General features: G+C 43.4%; 2 protein-coding genes and 1 long non-coding RNA gene across 3 annotated transcripts; all 3 read left to right on the top strand.

Moving 5' to 3' along the window:
* The first annotated feature begins 1,609 nt into the window (after positions 1–1,609).
* On the top strand, positions 1,610–11,375 carry LOC133025764 (C-type lectin domain family 4 member C-like). Its single transcript, XM_061092507.1, has 7 exons — positions 1,610–1,984; positions 2,075–2,151; positions 9,136–9,201; positions 9,946–10,041; positions 10,262–10,327; positions 10,465–10,527; positions 11,218–11,375. Exons 1-7 carry the CDS (start codon positions 1,917–1,919, stop codon positions 11,373–11,375), a joined length of 594 nt encoding a protein of 197 aa, XP_060948490.1. The 5' UTR covers positions 1,610–1,916.
* Positions 11,376–11,456: 81 nt separating this feature from the next.
* Positions 11,457–12,029, top strand: LOC133025689 (uncharacterized). Its single transcript, XR_009683157.1, has 2 exons — positions 11,457–11,570; positions 11,648–12,029. It is a non-coding gene; the product is annotated as an uncharacterized LOC133025689 (long non-coding RNA).
* Positions 12,030–13,638: 1,609 nt separating this feature from the next.
* Positions 13,639–17,436, top strand: LOC133025763 (hepatic lectin-like). Its single transcript, XM_061092506.1, has 8 exons — positions 13,639–13,702; positions 13,867–13,944; positions 14,573–14,668; positions 14,900–14,959; positions 15,872–16,023; positions 16,100–16,224; positions 16,302–16,413; positions 17,335–17,436. The coding sequence occupies exons 1-8, from the start codon at positions 13,639–13,641 to the stop codon at positions 17,434–17,436; spliced, it is 789 nt and encodes a 262-aa protein (XP_060948489.1).

Below are 17,436 nucleotides of genomic sequence, written 5' to 3'. Positions count from 1 at the left end.
TATATAATATCTCATTTTTTCATGTTGAGTCTGTTCTGAGTGTTTGTATGAGAAACTACAGATTGAGAACATCTCAACCTTCTCTGGAAAAATGTTTACTGACATTTATTAATGTGATGAGAAGTTTTTTTGAGTCATTTTCTCATAGACTTCTATAGAAACAACCAGTGGAGTCGCCCTCTGCTGGTCGGTTGAGAGAATACAGGTTTCAGGCACTTCTGCATTGGCTTCTCTTTCCAGACCTGGAGTCAGTTCTTATTTACACTCAATAGTTTTGACTTAAAACATGAATGAAGAAATATGGTTTCGCTGCGGGTGAGGCAGAGATCCAAGTCTCTCTCTATCCGGAGACATGGGAAGGAAAATCAAACATAACTTTTCAAAACTTTCCTCTTTATTCCAAATAAAATGAATCAGATCTCAGGTCACAACTGAAAGTGTTGACATTCAACCGACTGAAAGGAAACAAACAATAAAACATGAATGTGCAGCGACTGGAGAGAAGTTAACTGCGTCAGAACCGGATGTCTTGATGAAGATGTCTCTTCTTCACAGTTTCTATCAGAAAGAATGTCTTTAACAACTAGAACAAGAACATGTGGACGTGGTGTCGTCTGTTGTCCGTTGGGCCGAAGCTCTGCGACCTTCTGTCCTGCAGCTCTCGGACTGGGAGGAGTCGAGCGAGCATGGCCGGTTAAACCCCTCCCCCCGCGTGGACGATGCGGCGTCTGATTGGCTGTCACGATGTTCTATCAACTGAGGAGCGTGTTGATTGGACGAAACTCACTGGACGCGTCATTGTGTAAAATCTGAACAAGGAATCATTTTGGAAACTTAAATACGTAGAAAGGTTTATTGGTTTTCTACATGAGCGTCAACTTAATTCTGAAATAGTTTATTTTATATCAATATTTTTTTGCTTTTTTATTAATTATAAATGATTAATATTTCTTACTTTCTTTTTTGAAGGAAGAAAAAGCTAACTAATGACATGAAATCTGAAAATAATCCCGTGAATTAAGAAAAACAGTAGAATTAATTATGATTTTTTGTGGGAAACAGAGCAGATTTATTTTAGCTCAAGTGAATTGAATATGTTTCCATTGATTTCATTGTTTTTATTATTTAGCATAATTTGCTTAAATGTATGTTGTTTGTAAACAAACTCTATATAAAATATATGTCATACGCAAAATAATTGTTGAAAATGAAAAGTCTTGACTTCAAAATATACTTCAAATACTAAAAAGTGAGAATACTAATCATAGACAAAGGAAACACTTCAGAGTAATGTAGATAATTGTATTAAATAATAGAGGGAAATTTGAACTTACTCGAAATCAACAACTTTTTCACTTCCTTCGTGAAACATTCAAACTGAATAACAACACTCAGGTCTGAGACGTCACTGTTAGAAAGCAACAAATATCTGTTTGACCAAAACTTGAGGAAGTGAATTATCTTATTTATGTGGTCTGGAGGAACTAGACGTCTTCTTAGAGCCTTCAGCACATTTGAGTCTGATAGGAAAGATTGGAACAGTTTTCGAGCTGGTGACTGACAAAACTTAATTTATTTCCAAATGTATCCTCACTGATGATCCTGTTAGAAGAATTGTATATAAGTTATCATGTTTTGAATGTACTGCTGATGCAAAGTGTCTGACTAAGAGGTGCAGGCTAGCACCTCTTAGTGCAACAACATGCCTTGCAAAAGAAAACCACAAAAAGTCTTGCCCTCTGACTGAACTTCTCTTTCCTGCTCTAACTGTGCTCTAGCTGAACTTCTGTTTTTCAGTCCTTAAGCGGAGGTATCTGAGACAGAGAAACGCGCCTCTGAAAGATGTGACGATTAAGCTATGTCTAGTATGCAAATGTAACCCCACCTATAACTTGTAACTGAGCTTTCGAATAAATATGCTGTGCATGGGAAGTACCGTCGAAGTTGGCTGCGACCCACTCAGAGGTCCGGACTTCCCTTGCAAGTAAAAACTAAGTTCTTAGTTTATGAGTGGTGTTTGATTCGTGAATTCTTACAGCATTTGATATATGTCTGGGTGAAATTCCCTCGACAGATCCCACAGCAGGAAAATGGATGAAACTGAATTTCTTTATAGTATTAAGTCCACAAGAGTGAGAGGAAACACAGATGGTGAGTTTTAAAGAATTATACTGAATTCTGAGTGTACACCTTGTTTTATATTATTATTATTATTATTATTATTATTAATTTGAGATGATAAAACAGTGAGTTGTTCATTTGGAAATTGTTCATTTTCATCAGTCTTTGACTCGGTGGACTTGACTTCCCTGTTTTTCCATTTTGTAAAACTGAAACATTCCAGAAGTCTCCAGGATTCGTCCCTTGTGTTTTTCTGTTTGACAGAAACGTGAACACTTTTACCATCAGAACATAAATGTACATATATGCAGTGTTGCTCAAGTTACTTCTAAAAAGTAATTAGTTACAGTTACAAATTACTTCTCCCAAAAAGTAATTGAGTTAGTACCTCAGTTACCACATTGTTAGAGTAATTAGTTACTCAGCAAAGTAACTGTGGCGTTATTTTTCATGTTTTATAACGCTGTTACGTTCTGTAACATCTTTAACGTCAAAGATGTTTATATTAACTGATTGAAGAATAAAAACACTATATACAGTATTTTAGAACATTTGGTATTTATTTGAACTCAATAGATTGCAGCCTGCCATATGATGCATAGAATTAAAACATATAAAAATAAATATTGAAAATAAAATTCAAGTGCAAATGTAAACTTGGGTAAAAAGAAACAAAGGAAAATCTGGCCATTAAGTAGTGTGAGAAGTAGTGCCGGTACTTCCAGTTATTGAACGCTACTTTTGAATTTCCCTGGCTCGTCGCCATTGTCGCTGTCTTGAGCTGTAGTCAGAGCGTGCAGTGAGACAGCTCTCTCCACGCAGCTGGGGTGTAATATTGTAACGTAAGTTATGACCATAACTATGGATCTATGAGACCGACCGATGACCGTCACCACGGTCTTACCACGAATGATGTCCTCATCTCCCTATCCTCGAGACCAAATATCAACAATGTCACGTGAGTGACCTTAAGGGGGCTGGGCTCACCGCCCATAAAGCTCCCCGGTGAGCGCGGCCGCCTCCTCCTTGTCTGAACGCCTCAGCCCGTTCTGAGTGACAAAAGAGGGTGACGGTCATCGGTCGGTCTCATAGATCCATAGTTATGGTCATAACTTACGATCTATTTCGACCTCCCTCAGACCGTCACCACCGTCTTAACACGGATGACTAGTATCATCAGGGTCGCGAAGAACGGAGGACTCTACCGCCTCACATCCTCGCCCAGCAGCTGAGAGCAGCACTGCGGAAGCCATTGGTGTGGGGGAAGCCACATTGACCCTGTAGAATCTAGAGAATGTGCAGGGAGCACTCCATGTTGCTGCTGCACATATTTCTGAAAGAGGGACCCCCTTTAAAGCAGCCCAGGAAGTGGCCATACCCCTGGTGGAATGAGCTACCAAGGAATCTGGGACTGGTATGTTCTGTCCAGAATAGGCCTCAGCGATAGTATTAACGATCCAATGGTGGCCGACTTTCTTACCCCCAAAACAGACAAATAACTGAGAGTATGAGCCCCTCAGAGACTTTGTGCGTGCAATATAAGCCTTCAGTGCCCTTACTGGGCACAACATAGGCAGGCCGGCTTCTTCCTGTAGTAGAGCCGGATCAGGTTGAAAAGTGCTGATCTCGATCACCTGATTTACCGTCTGATGGTTTATGACCTTAGGCAAAAACGAGGGGTTTGGCCACAGAGACACACCTGAGTCACCTGCCCTCCATCTTAGACAATCGTCACTTATTGACAGAGCATGCAATTCACTCACCCTTTTGGCAGAGCATATAGCCAGGAGGAAAGCTGTTTTGTAAGATAGAGACTTAAGGCTGGATTGCCCTATGGGTTCAAAGGGAGACTGCATCAGGGACCGTAATACCAAGGGGAGTTGCCACGATGGAGCCCTGGGAGCCCTGCTTGGTCGCAGGCGGTGTGCTCCCTTAATGAACTGAGACACTAGAGGGTGTCTACCAACTGTAACATCTCCCACTGTCTCATGGAAGAAAGAGATTGCGGCAGTGTATACCTTAATGGTGCTAGGTGCCCTGTTAGAGTCCAAAAGTGACTGAAGGAAACGGAGAATCAGCTCAATAGGACAAGCGGCTGGATTTTCCTGTCTGTTGCGACACCATGTAGAAAACACACTCCATTTATGGCCATAGTTAGCCCGAGTGGAGGGAGCCCGGGCATTGTCTATGGTCCTCAGGACAGCCTCATCTAACCTTTGAGAGAGGTACTGAGAAGGGGCCAAGCCCAAAGCTGCAGGATGTCTGATCTGGGGTGCCATATCTGAGCTTCTGCCTGTGAGAGGAGGTCTGCCCTGACTGGCAGGGCCCATGGTTGACCGTGAACCAGGCGAAGGAGCGTTGGGAACCAATGCCTCCCTGGCCACCTGGGGGCTATTAACAGCACCTCGTAGTGGCCCGAGGCAACCCGGTTGAGTACCTGGGGAATCAGAGGGAATGGAGGAAAAGCGTACAACAACCCTTCCGGCCATTCTTGAGATAGTGCATCTAGGCCTAGGGGACCTCCCTGGTTTTCCAGAGAGAACCACATCCTGCAGTGGGTTGTCTCTGCTGATGCGAATAGATCGGCCTGAGCCGTGCCAAACCGACTCCATAGGAGGGATACAACCTCTGGATGAAGTCTCCATTCTCCTGGGAGAGGACCAGTCCTGGACAAGAGGTCTGCTGCTCGATTTACAATCCCTGGGATAAAGATTGCTTTGAGTGAAGCCAGATGCTGAAAAGCCCAAAACAGAAGTTTCTGTGCCACCTGGAGGCAACGCAGGGACCTTGTGCCTCCCTGGTGATTTATATGATACACAGTTGAAGTGCTGTCTGTCCTTATCAAGACATGCCTGCCCTGGATGGAGGAAAGGAGAGCCTTCAGAGCAAGGTGAACCGCTCTCAACTCCAGAACATTGATGTGTTCGCCACCCCAAGGGGGTATCCACGGGCCACGCACCATTCTGCCTTCCCAGACTGCTCCCCAACCTGTGAGGGAAGCATCTGTCGTCACCACTGTCCTCCTCGAGGGAATGTTCCCAAGGGGGACTCCTTGGAGCAAGAGCACCCGGTCTGCCCATGGGCGTAAGGCTTGGAGACATGTGCGTGTCACACGAAGTTTCACGTGTCTGTCCAGCTTCGGGTTGAGCTTGAAGGCATTCAGCCACCTCTGAATTGGCCTGGCCCTGAGGAGGCCCAGAGGAACAACAGCTGCTGCGGCTGAAATCATCCCCAGCATCCTCTGAAAGCTGATAAATTGTAGCTGCCTGCCGAGACGGAATCGTTTCCGGAAGACTAGAATCTTCCCCACCCTCTGAGATGTGAGGGATGCAGACATTGTAAGGGAATTCAAGCAAAGTCCCAGAAAAATCACCTGCTGCCTTGGCTCGAGGTTGCTTTTCGTCACATTTACCTTGAAACCCAAGGACCGTACATGCGACAACACCCTCTGGGTATCCTCTACAACTTGGCCAAGAGATGGAGCACAAATCAGCCAGTCGTCCAGGTAGGGAAGGATTTTTACTCCTGACAACTGGAGAGGAGACAAGGCCGCCCCAACCACTCTGGTGAACACCCTTGGTGAGAGGGAAAGGCCAAATGGCAGGACCTTGAACTGATAGGCTTGCCCCTGGAATGCAAACTGAAGAAAAGGTCTGTGGTTTGGACAGATGGGCACATGGAAGTACGCGTCTTCCAGGTCTATCGAGGTGAACCACTCTCCTCTTTCGATAGATTCTAAGATCTGACCCGTGGTCAGCATCTTGAAAGGAAGTACCTTTATGAAGGCGTTTAATCGCCTTAGGTCCAAGATGGGACGTATTCCGCCATCTTTTTTCGGCACGAGGAAATACGTGGAGTAGAAGCCAGTGAGCTGTTCGTCTGGATCTACTTTCATAATTGCATCCTTCTGCAGAAGGGTTAAAATTTCCTGTGCCAGGATTTGAGCCTGGACTGGGTCCGTGACAATCGTCATGCGGATCCTGGAGTAAGGGGGGGGCCGCCGCCGAAACTGAATTCTGTACCCCTTTGATACTGTAGCAAGCACCCATGGGTCTGACACAGTTTCTTCCCAGCTGTCCAGGCATAGCCGAGAATGAAGTTCGGCGGGTGTCCCCCCACCCCTAGGCTGTACCGCCCCGAGGTCCTTGACCTCTGGGGGGGCGCCTCCTCTGGGGAGCACCTCTAGTCGAAAAACGGGGATAGAACCCACGTCGACTTTGTGAAGGCTGTTTGGAGTCACCAGAGGCTGTGAATCCTGTAGCCTGTCGCCTGTCATTCACCCATGGCTCCTTACGGGCCCAGGATGATGATCGGTGGGGAGGCTGGGAGCCCCTAAGTTTATACCTGGTAGTCGCAGCCCCTCTGAAAGTGCGCTGTACTGACTCTCTGGTACGCCGAGACTGTTCAGCCTTATCTAACACACCCTGGGAGTCAGGATGAAAAACATGTGCCGGCACGACTGGCATATTGGTCAGTTCTTTCCTGATATTCTCGGGAAGAGTTGTCTGTGCCAACCAGATCTGCCTCCGAGCTACCATGGCAGATGACATAGCTGCACCAATGTCCCTTGTTAACTGGGAATGAGTGACCAGGGCAGAGTCTATCAGGCTCATGGTGTCCTGGTCCTCTGGGTTGGCTGTTCTCCTAAGAGCTGCCAATAAAATGGCGAGTGCATTGCCCGAGCGGGCTGCTCGTGTGGCTGCATTATAAGTCCGAGACACCAGTCGGTCTGACTTATCACACTCTTTCAGGGGACAGCGTGGATTGGTGGTTACCCGCTCTGGACCCAGAGATGTTAAGGCTGCCATCTCCCGCTCAACTGGAGGCATATCCCCCATACCTGTTTCAGGAGCATACTGATTCTTAGTCAGTCTCCGGCAACCTGCATTGAACTGAGGTGCCCCACTTGGGATGTTCCATGCTTTCCTGAGCATGTGCAAATAGTCACCAGCCACAGGTACAGTAACTGATTGCTGGGTCTGAGTGATGCCGGCCCAAATCCCATCCATTGGAGCAGGAGCCTCAGTTGGAACATTGAGCCCCACAATTTTTGCCGCACTTGAAACCCTTGAGATGACGTCCATGGGTGAAGGCTCACTTTCACCCATGTTGCTGAGGTTGGACGCCCCCTCACATTGTGTGGATTTAGGCTGTTTTAGCCCAGCAGCACCCTCAGACTGCCCATCACTTTCAAAAAGGGAATTTTGAGCATAGAGAGAGAGAATGTCAGGGTGAACCACATTCTCCTCCTCGATGCCCTAGCTGTTGTGGCCGGGTACTGGGCCTCAACTCTACCCAACCTGTCTGACAGACCACGTATGGCCGCTAGGATTTGCAGCTGAGTGTCATCATGCTGACCAGCTGGGTTCTGTGAAGGTTTTGGAGCCTGTGTCTCGCTTGAGTCCCGCCTGCGAACAGGGGTGTGCTCATGCCCACGTTTTCGGGGGGCTTTCCTTGAGGTGTGTCCCCTTTCATTTAGTTTGTCTGGTAGAGGCTGCACGGCCCCAGCACGAACAGACTGCTCCACCCATCTGGCTCTTTTAACACGCTCCTCCACAGGCAGTTCCACTGCTGCCACACAGGGGTTCTCAATATCATCCATTAAATGTGCCATGCCCAAACAAGTCGGGCATTCACGGTGGCCATCTCGGGGATCCATGATACCCCGGCAATAATGGCACAAATGTAAGGACATTTATGTGTTACTTTTGTGATTTAAGAATAAATATATAAACAATAGCGCCCAGCAGCTACGGATAGCTGGTAAAGGGGATCTTATAAACAGGCTAATCACAGCTGGCCAATATCACATAAAACGAAGGAAGGGGTGAAATAACTAATTCACCTGAAAATGCCCACTGTATGCCTGCAATGGCAGAAAACAAGGGGGGTGGGGGGGTGGAGAGAGAACAACATCCCAGCCACTGCGAACAGGGCTTTAAGGGAAACAAAATAGCACCTACAAAGGGTGATAACCAATAACCAACTGTATTTTATACAGGGAACACAGGCAAACAATCCCACCTGCTGCGCACAGAGGTGAAAAGGGGACACTACCTGGCCTCAAACACGGTTTATTTATTCATTTTTGAAAGGCAAATAAACGTGAAAAGGTTGGCTTTAACTCACCTCCACTCATTGTGCGCGAACGCACGAGGGGGAGTTGGAGAAACCCCACTCCCTGCGGACAGCGAGTTACCGGGTGAGGAGGGGGGGGCACCCCCGATCCAAATCAGTTTTAAGGGATATATTATTTATTGATTAAGCTTCCCAACTTTTCTACTCACTCCTGTAAGAGAACAAACTCTGTATGGACACAAACAGCACGAGATAAACAATACTTACCCAAAGCTGTGAACATGAGTAGTTAGTGCCAGGTGCAGCTAATTAAGCTGCCTGAAACAAAGAGCAGAGCTTAACACATGCAGTGTAGCCCTCTGCCTCACTTTTAGAGAAGGGGAAAACCACAAACAATCCTCAGGGACACAAGGCGCCTGCACAAAAGTGTCGGATTGATAAAAGTGGAGTCCCAAAATATCTTACTTACCTGTCGGTCTCGGATGAGGCGAGTGAAGAAAAGAGGAGGCGGCCGCGCTCACCGGGGAGCTTTATGGGCGGTGAGCCCAGCCCCCTTAAGGTCACTCACGTGACATTGTTGATATTTGGTCTCGAGGATAGGGAGATGAGGACATCATTCGTGTTAAGACCGTGGTGACGGTCTGAGGGAGGTCGAAATAGATCTAAGGAGCGGACCTCTGAGAGAGACTGAGTAAGCCCTGGCCGGTCGGGGACTGCGGAGTCGCTGCCGGTTGAGATCGCCGACTGACCGCTTCATTCAACCAAATTGTAGTAACGCGCCACTTTACATTATCAATACCGATAACGGCGTTGTAACGATGACAAAAGTAATTAATTAGATTACTCCGTTACTGAAAAAGAACTCCGTTAGTAACGCCGTTATACTTAAACGCCGTTACTCCCAACACTGCATATATGTATATTTTTGTGTTGCAGTGGCCACACCCTCTACAGATGAACCCGATTATTCCAACGTCAACTATTCAGAAACTCAGCGACCTGGTGAGTGATAAACTGCATGAAACTATTTTAACAATCGTGTCAACAGTTTTTTAAAGGAAAAGACCAAACAAAACAACATTATTGATTTTTATTTATTCTGGTTTTTCATTGTGCATTCTGAAGACACAGCTAATGACCTTGAGACCTTTTCAATATTTTCTGACTTTGTATTGTAGGAAAAATAATCTGCAGATCAAATGATAATGAACATAAGCTAGCTGCAGCCATATTGTTGTGTATACTAAAGTAAAAAATAACATTCCTGTCCTGAACCTTGAGTTCAATCACATAATAAAATGTGTTTTCTGCCTTTAAATGATTTTAACCCTCATGTAAACTGCATCAGTTTGAAGCCACTTCTGTGAGTAAATGTTCATCGTTAGTTCGAGGATAAAGGAAGTTCAATTCTAGTTGAAAGATTCAAAGAAGCTGTAAAAACCATCTTGGTGTGTTTCCTCTACAAAAGTGTGTGGCTAAGTCAGTTGTTTGAAATAAAAGAAAAGAAAAGAGGAAGAGTTATGAAAGGTAAAAGATATATTTATAGTCAATTACTAAAGAAACAGTCGAGGCTTCTACTTCCTGTCGGCTACACTCGCTCTTTAATCTGTTAGGGTTGATTTCTGTTGGTCGTTGGTCGACTGTAAAAACAAAAGACATGAAAGTGGGACTTCATCTCAAAGACCATTATGAATATTAGAAATGTATCTTCATCATCTTTCTCTTCTGCTGTTGAACAACCTGCAGCATCAAGCAGGCGATCGGGGGTCACATGGGAGCGAGTGGTCCTGCTGGTCCTCAGTGTTCTCCTGGCAGCTGCCCTCACAGCTCTTGGTGTAACCCGTGAGTTTGATTCCTAAAAGTAAACTTTTCAGAACAAGTCATAATATCTTCTTGAAATTAAAACTTTTACTTTTAGATGTTTGTTTGTGTTGATGTAAAATCAACAAATGGAATTTAACAACATGTCAAGTTAATGATTCTCCTGCTCGTCATCAAGAACTGACTCGTTTATCAAATGAAGGTTTAACCTTTACTAATGAGATTGTCTTTTTCTAATCAGTTCATGAAAATACTCAAACAAAGAAGAGACTCCAAAAATATCAAGATGAGGCAAAAATTCTCACAGGTAAACTTCTTCATTTTGTTTCTGAAGTTTTAAGGTTTCATCCGCAGCAAGGTCACTTCCTCTTAAAGTAGTTTCTTCACATTTCTGCTTCTTCTCTGTTCAGATGATTCTGATGAAAGTTACATTTTGTTTAACAGAAATACTCAGTGGGACAGAACCGAGCAAAGTGGAGCAGCCGACTAAACCTCCTTCAGTAAGAGGTGAGTCACACATTATCTTCTCCTGATGATTAAAGAAACAGTGAAGGACTGATGGATTCAGTCACTTCAGCTGTGTCTCAGTTCAGCGGCTGCTTCCTTCAGAGGACGCGGTCGACCCGACCCACGAAGGAGGCGTCCTGGTGGGTCGGGAACAGAAATGAGACGTTCTCGTCCACAAAGGATTTCCATGTCTGCCTTACTGCTGTTGCCTAGCAACAGAACTGAAGTTAGACAAGATGAGAAAGACTTTACGCCCGTTGGTTTATTTTAACATTTGTCCCATTAGATGTTCAGTTAAATCAAAGCGTGATAACGAGTCTCAACGCCTGCCGGCTCCATCAACCTTATGAAAAAGGGTTTGTCACCCGAGTGCAATGCATTCTGGGATAGGTTGGGACAGGAAGGATCCACCCGTTGGAGCCTTTGTTTCTCTGGGTTAGACGGATGCATCTGTCGGCCCCATTTGAAGGAGCCTCTGATATGGGACAGCGTAGTCACTGCCCCTGGATTAAGACACAGCTATTGACTGGAACTGCAGTTGCAGAATAGCTGCCTTGCTCAAGGGCAGTGTACCACCACCCTCTCAAACTCAAACTTTCATCAGTCTTTCAAAACTCTTCACATTCAAAGTCACTGCAGCTTCCAGATCTAAAGTAACCAGTGATTTCCTTTGCTGTTATCTCTCCAAAGATGAAACATGTCCGAGGTGTGAGGACGGCTGGGAGCCACATGGAGGAAAGTGCTACTTCTTCTCCTGGGTTACTTCATCCTGGAATAAGAGTAGAAAACAATGCACATCAATGAGTGGAGACCTGGTTGTGATAAACAACAGAGAGGAGCAGGTATAAAACACTGCTGCAGGTCGATGTTCTCATGTTTTATCACATCGTCACAGATAAATCACATTCTGCTCTTCAGAGATTCCTGGAGTCTAGAGTGAGAGGGAAAATGGAAAAAGATGAGGAAAAGTTCTGGATCGGACTGACAGACGCACAGAAAGAGGATGAATGGCTTTGGGTGGACGACACACGACTGGATCCAAAGTTTGTTATTGAGAAAACACTTTTTGTCATCGACGTCAGTATGAAGGTTTTCATGGATCCGGTTCTGTGTTTCACAGTTTGACGTTTTGGCGTGAGGGCGAGCCAGACAACTGGGCATGGGATAATCCTGATGGACAGGACTGTGTGAGGATGGGGGAGAAAGACGGAGCCACGAACCTGAAGACCTGGGAAGATAAATACTGCAAATGGCCTCATAAATATATTTGTGAGAAACCAGAAAAAGCATGAGCCTGAAATCCAGTTGGATCAGATTGAGCTCGAGTCTTCAGCCACTTTCACAAACTGAGACATGATACTTTATTAATGAAGATCTTCTCCAGACATAAACAACTTTGAATAATATCTAGAGTCTCATATGTTCTTCAGTTTCCTTGTTATTTTAAGTGACATCTACTCCTCCCTCATATAAAATCTATGAATATTAAAAATTATATATAATATCTCCTTCTGACCTGTTGAGTCTGTTCTGAGTGTTTGTGTGAGAAACTACAGATTGAGAACATCTCAACCTCCTCTGGAAATATGTTTACTGACATTTATTAATGTGGTGAGAAGTTATTTTGAGTCATTTTCTCACAGACTTCTATAGAAACAACCAGTGGAGTCTCCCTCTGCTGGTCGGTTGAGAGAATACAAGTTTCAGGCACTTCTGCATTGGCTTCTCTTTCCAGACCTGGAGTCAGTTCTTATTTACACTCAATAGTTTTGACTTAAAACATGAATGAAGAAATATGGTTTCGCTGCGGGTGAGGCAGAGATCCAAGTCTCTCTCTATCTGGAGAGATGGGAAGGAAAATCAAACATAACTTTTCAAAACTTTCTTCTTTATTCCAAATAAAATGAATCAGATCTCAGGTCACAACTGAAAGTGTTGACATTCAACCGACTGAAAGGAAACAAACAATAAAACATGAATGTGCAGCGACTGGAGAGAAGTTAACTGCGTCAGAACCGGATGTCTTGATGAAGATGTCTCTTCTTCACAGCTTCTATCAGAAAGAATGTCTTTAACAACTAGAACAAGAACATGTGGACGTGGTGTCGTCTGTTGTCCGTTGGGCCGAAGCTCTGCGACCTTCTGTCCTGCAGCTCTCGGACTGGGAGGAGTCGAGCGAGCATGGCCGGTTAAACCCCTCCCCCCGCGTGGACGATGCGGCGTCTGATTGGCTGTCACGATGTTCTATCAACTGAGGAGCGTGTTGATTGGACGAAACTCACTGGATGCGTCATTGTGTAACTTCCGAACAAGGAGTCATTACGGAAAGTTAAATACGCAAAAAGGTTTATTGGTTTTCTACATGAGCGTCAACTTAATTCTGAAATAGTTTATTTTATATCAATATTATTTTGGTTTTTATTAATTATAAATGATTAATATTTCTTAGTTTCTCTTTTTACAGGAAGAAAAAGCAAACTAACGACATGAAATCTGAAAATAATCCCGTGAATTAAGAAAAACAGTAGAATTAATTATGATTTTTTGTGGGAAACAGAGCAGATTTATTGTAGCTCAAGTGAATTTAATATGTTTCCATTGATTTCATTGTTTATATTATTTTGCATAATTTACTTAAATTTATGTTATTGTATACAAACTCTATATAAAATATATATCATACGCAAAATAATTGTTGAAAATTAAAAGTCTTGACTTCAAAATATACTTCAAATACTAAAATGTTAAAGAATACTAATCATAGACAAAGGAAACACTTCAGAATAATGTAGATAATTGTATTAAATAATACAGGGAAATTTGAACTTACTCGAAATAAACAACATGTTCACTTCCTTAATGAAACATTCAAACTGAATAACATCACTCACGTCTGAGACGTCACTGTTAGAAAACAACAAATATCTGTTTGACCAAAACTTGAGGAAGTGAAATATCTTATTTATGTGGTCTGGAGAAACTAGACGTCTTCTTAGAGCCTTCAGCACATTTGAGTCTGACAGGAAAGATTAGAACAGTTTTCAAGCTTGTGTCGGACTAAACTAAATTTATATCAGAATTTATCCTCACTGATGATCCCACAGCAGGAAAATGGATGAAGCTGAAGTTCTTTACTCTGATATTAAGTTCAAAAGAGCGAGAGGAAACACAGATGGTGAGTTTTAAAGTATTATACTGATAACTGAATGTATACATTGTTTTATATTATTATTATTGTTATCAATTTTAGAGGTTAAAACAGTGAGTTGTTCATTTGGAAATTGTTCATTTTCATCAGCAGAACATAAATCTACATATATGTATATTTTTGTGTTACAGTGGCCACACCCTCTACAGATGAACCCACTTATTCTGAAGTCAAGATCTCAAAAGCTCAGCGACCTGCAGAGCTGCCTGGTGGGTGATAAACTGCTTGGAACTAATTTAACAATCGTGTCACAAGTTTTTCAAAGGAAATGACCAAAAAAAACCTTTGTATTATACGAAAGATAATCTGCAGATCAAATGATAATGGACATAAGTTAGTTGAAGCTATATTGATGTATAATAAAGTAAAAAATAAAATTCCTAAATGAAAAATGTTTTCTGCCTTTAATGATTTTGACCCTCATGTACATTGCATCAGGTTGAAGCCACTTCTGTGAGTAAATGTTCATCGTTAGTTTGAGTAAAAAGGAAGTTCAATTCTATTTAAAAGATTAAGAGAGAGGTAAAAACTGCCAGCGTGTGTTTCTTCTACAAAAGTGTGAGAATAAGTCACAGGTGTGAAAAAAAAAAAGAAAATGAGGAAGTGACTGTTATGAAAGGTCCGAGAAATATTTATAGTCAACTCCAAAGAAACACTTGAGCCTTCTACTTCCTGTCGGCTACACTCGCTCTTTAATCTGTTAGGGTTGATTTCTGTTGGTCGTTGGTCGACTGTAAAAACAAAAGAAATGAAAGTGGGACTTCATCTCAAAGACCATTATGAATATTAGAAATGTATCTTCATCATCTTTCTCTTCTGCTGTTGAACAACCTGCAGCATCAAGCAGGCGATCGGGGGTCACATCGGAGCGAGTGGCCCTGCTGGTCCTCAGTGTTCTCCTGGCAGCTGCCCTCACAGCTCTTGGTGTAACCCGTGAGTTTGATTCCTAAAAGTACATTTTTCAGAATGAGTCATAAAATCTGTCCAAACACTTCTTGAAATTAAAACTTTTACTTTTAGATGTTTGTTTGTGTAGATGTAAAATCAACAAATGGAATTTAACAACATGTCAAGTTAATGATTCTCCTGCTCGTCATCAAGAACTGACTCGTTTATCAAATGAAGGTTTAACCTTTACTGATGAGATTGTCTTTTTCTAACCAGTTCATGAAAATACTCAAACCAAGAAGCTTCAAGAGGAATGTGAAGCAAAACATCTCACAGGTAAACTTCTTCATTTTATTTCTGAAGTTTTAAGGTTTCATCCGCAGCAAGGTCACTTCCTCTTAAAGTAGTTTCTTCACATTTCTGCTTCTTCTCTGTTCAGATGATTCTGATGAAAGTTACATTTTGTTTAACAGAAATACTCAATGGGACAGAACCGAGCAAAGTGGAGCAGCCGACTAAACCTCCTTCAGTAAGAGGTGAGTCACACATTAGCTTCTCCTGATGATGATTAAAGAAACACTGAAGGACTGATGGATTCAGTCACTTCAGCTGTGTCTCAGTTCAGCGGCTGCTTCCTTCAGAGGACGCGGTCGACCCGACCCACGAAGGAGGCGTCCTGGTGGGTCGGGAACAGAAATGAGACGTTCTCGTCCACAAAGGATTTCCATGCTCGTGTTTGCCCTTAGCGATGTTGCCTAGCAACAGAACTGAAGTTAGACAAGATGAGAAAGAGTTTGTGCCCCTTGGTTTATTTTAACATTTGTCCCATTAGATGTTCAGTTAAATTAAAGCGTGATAACGAGAAGCATCGGACGTCTCAACGCCTGCCGGCTCATTCAACCTTTTGAAAAAGGGTTTGTCACCTGAGTGCAATGCATTCTGGGATAGGTTGGGACAGGAAGGATCCACCCGTTGGAGCCTTTGTTTCTCTGGGTTAGACGGATGCATCTGTCGGCCCCATTTGAAGGAGCCTCTGATATGGGACAGCGTAGTCACTGCCCCTGGATTAAGACACAGCTATTGACTGGAACTGTAGTTGCAGAATAGCTGCCTTGCTCAAGGGCAGTGTACCACCACCCTCTCAAACTCAAACTTTCATCAGTCTTTCAAAACTCTTCACATTCAAAGTCACTGCAGCTTCCAGATCTAAAGTAACCAGTGATTTCCTTTGCTGTTATCTCTCCAAAGATGAAACATGTCCGAGGTGTGAGGACGGCTGGGAGCCACATGGAGGAAAGTGCTACTTCTTCTCCTCGGTTACTTCATCCTGGACTCAGAGTAGAACACAATGCACATCAATGAGAGGAGACCTGGTTGTGATAAACAACAGAGAGGAGCAGGTATAAAACACTGCTGCAGGTCGATGTTCTCATGTTTTATCACATCGTCACAGATAAATCACCTTCTGCTCTTCAGAGATTCCTGGAGTCTAGAGTGAGAGGGAAAATGGAAAATGATGAGGACAAGTTCTGGATCGGACTGACAGACGCACAGAAAGAGGGTGAATGGCTTTGGGTGGACAACACATCACTGGATACAAGGTTTGTTATTGAGAAAACACTTTTTGTCATCGACGTCAGTATGAAGGTTTTCATGGATCCGGTTCTGTGTTTCACAGTTTGATGTTTTGGCGTGAGGGCCAGCCAGACAACTGGTACAAGGAGAATCCTGATGGAGAGAACTGTGTGAGGATGGGGGAGAAAGACGGAGCCACGTACCTGAAGTCCTGGGTCGATCAATCCTGCAAATATTTTCAAAAATATATTTGTGAGAAATAGAAAAAGCATGAGCCTGAAATCCAGTTGGATCAGATTGAGCTCGAGTCCTCAGCCACTTTCACAAACTGAGACTTGATGCTTTATTAATGAAGATCTTCTCCAGACATAAACAACTTTGAATAATATCTAGAGTCTCATATGTTCTTTAGTTTCCTTGTTATTTTAAAGTGACGTTTACTCCTCCCTCATATAAAATCTCTGAATATTAAAGATTATATGTAATATCTCCTTCTGTCCTGTTGAGTCTGTTCTGAATGTTTGTGTGAGAAACTAGAGATTGAGAACATCTCAACCTCCTCTGGAAAAATGTTTACTGACATTTATTAATGTGGTCCGAAGTTATTTTGAGTCATTTTCTCATAGACTTCTATAGAAACAACCAGTGGAGTCGCCCTCTGCTGGTCGGTTGAGAGAATACAAGTTTCAGGCACTTCTGCATTGGCTTCTCTTTCCAGACCTGGAGTCAGTTCTTATTTACACTAAATAGTTTTGACTTAAAACATGAATGAAGAAATATGGTTTCGCTGCGGGTGAGGCAGAGATCCAAGTCTCTCTCTATCCGGAGAGATGGGAAGGAAAATCAAACATAACTTTTCAAAACTTTCTTCTTTATTCCAAATAAAATGAATCAGATCTCAGGTCACAACTGAAAGTGTTGACATTCAACCGGCTGAAAGGAAACAAACAATAAAACATGAATGTGCAGCGACTGGAGAGAAGTTAACTGCGTCAGAACCGGATGTCTTGATGAAGATGTCTCTTCTTCACAGTTTCTATCAGAAAGAATGTCTTTAACAACTAGAACAAGAACATGTGGACGTGGTGTCGTCTGTTGTCCGTTGGGCCGAAGCTCTGCGACCTTCTGTCCTGCAGCTCTCGGACTGGGAGGAGTCGAGCGAGCATGGCCGGTTAAACCCCTCCCCCCCCGTGGACGATGCGACGTCTGATTGGCTGTCACGATGTTCTATCAACTGA

The sequence above is a fragment of the Limanda limanda genome, chromosome 19 (assembly GCF_963576545.1).
Source record: "Limanda limanda chromosome 19, fLimLim1.1, whole genome shotgun sequence".
NCBI classification, from domain to species: domain Eukaryota; kingdom Metazoa; phylum Chordata; class Actinopteri; order Pleuronectiformes; family Pleuronectidae; genus Limanda; species Limanda limanda.
Note: the sequence above shows the minus strand (reverse complement) of the source record. Positions and strands in the feature narration are given on the sequence as shown.

Coding starts and splice junctions, on each gene's coding strand:
- LOC133025764 (XM_061092507.1), top strand. CDS start 1,917: ATGCTGTGCATGGGAAGTACCGTCGAAGTTGGCTGCGACCCACTCAGA. Junction 2,152..9,135: donor AGTGAGAGGAAACACAGATG/GTGAGTTTTAAA, acceptor TTTGTGTTGCAG/TGGCCACACCCTCTACAGAT. Junction 10,528..11,217: donor TAAACCTCCTTCAGTAAGAG/GTGAGTCACACA, acceptor ATCTCTCCAAAG/ATGAAACATGTCCGAGGTGT.
- LOC133025763 (XM_061092506.1), top strand. CDS start 13,639: ATGGATGAAGCTGAAGTTCTTTACTCTGATATTAAGTTCAAAAGAGCG. Junction 14,669..14,899: donor CACAGCTCTTGGTGTAACCC/GTGAGTTTGATT, acceptor TTTTCTAACCAG/TTCATGAAAATACTCAAACC. Junction 16,024..16,099: donor TAAACAACAGAGAGGAGCAG/GTATAAAACACT, acceptor TCTGCTCTTCAG/AGATTCCTGGAGTCTAGAGT.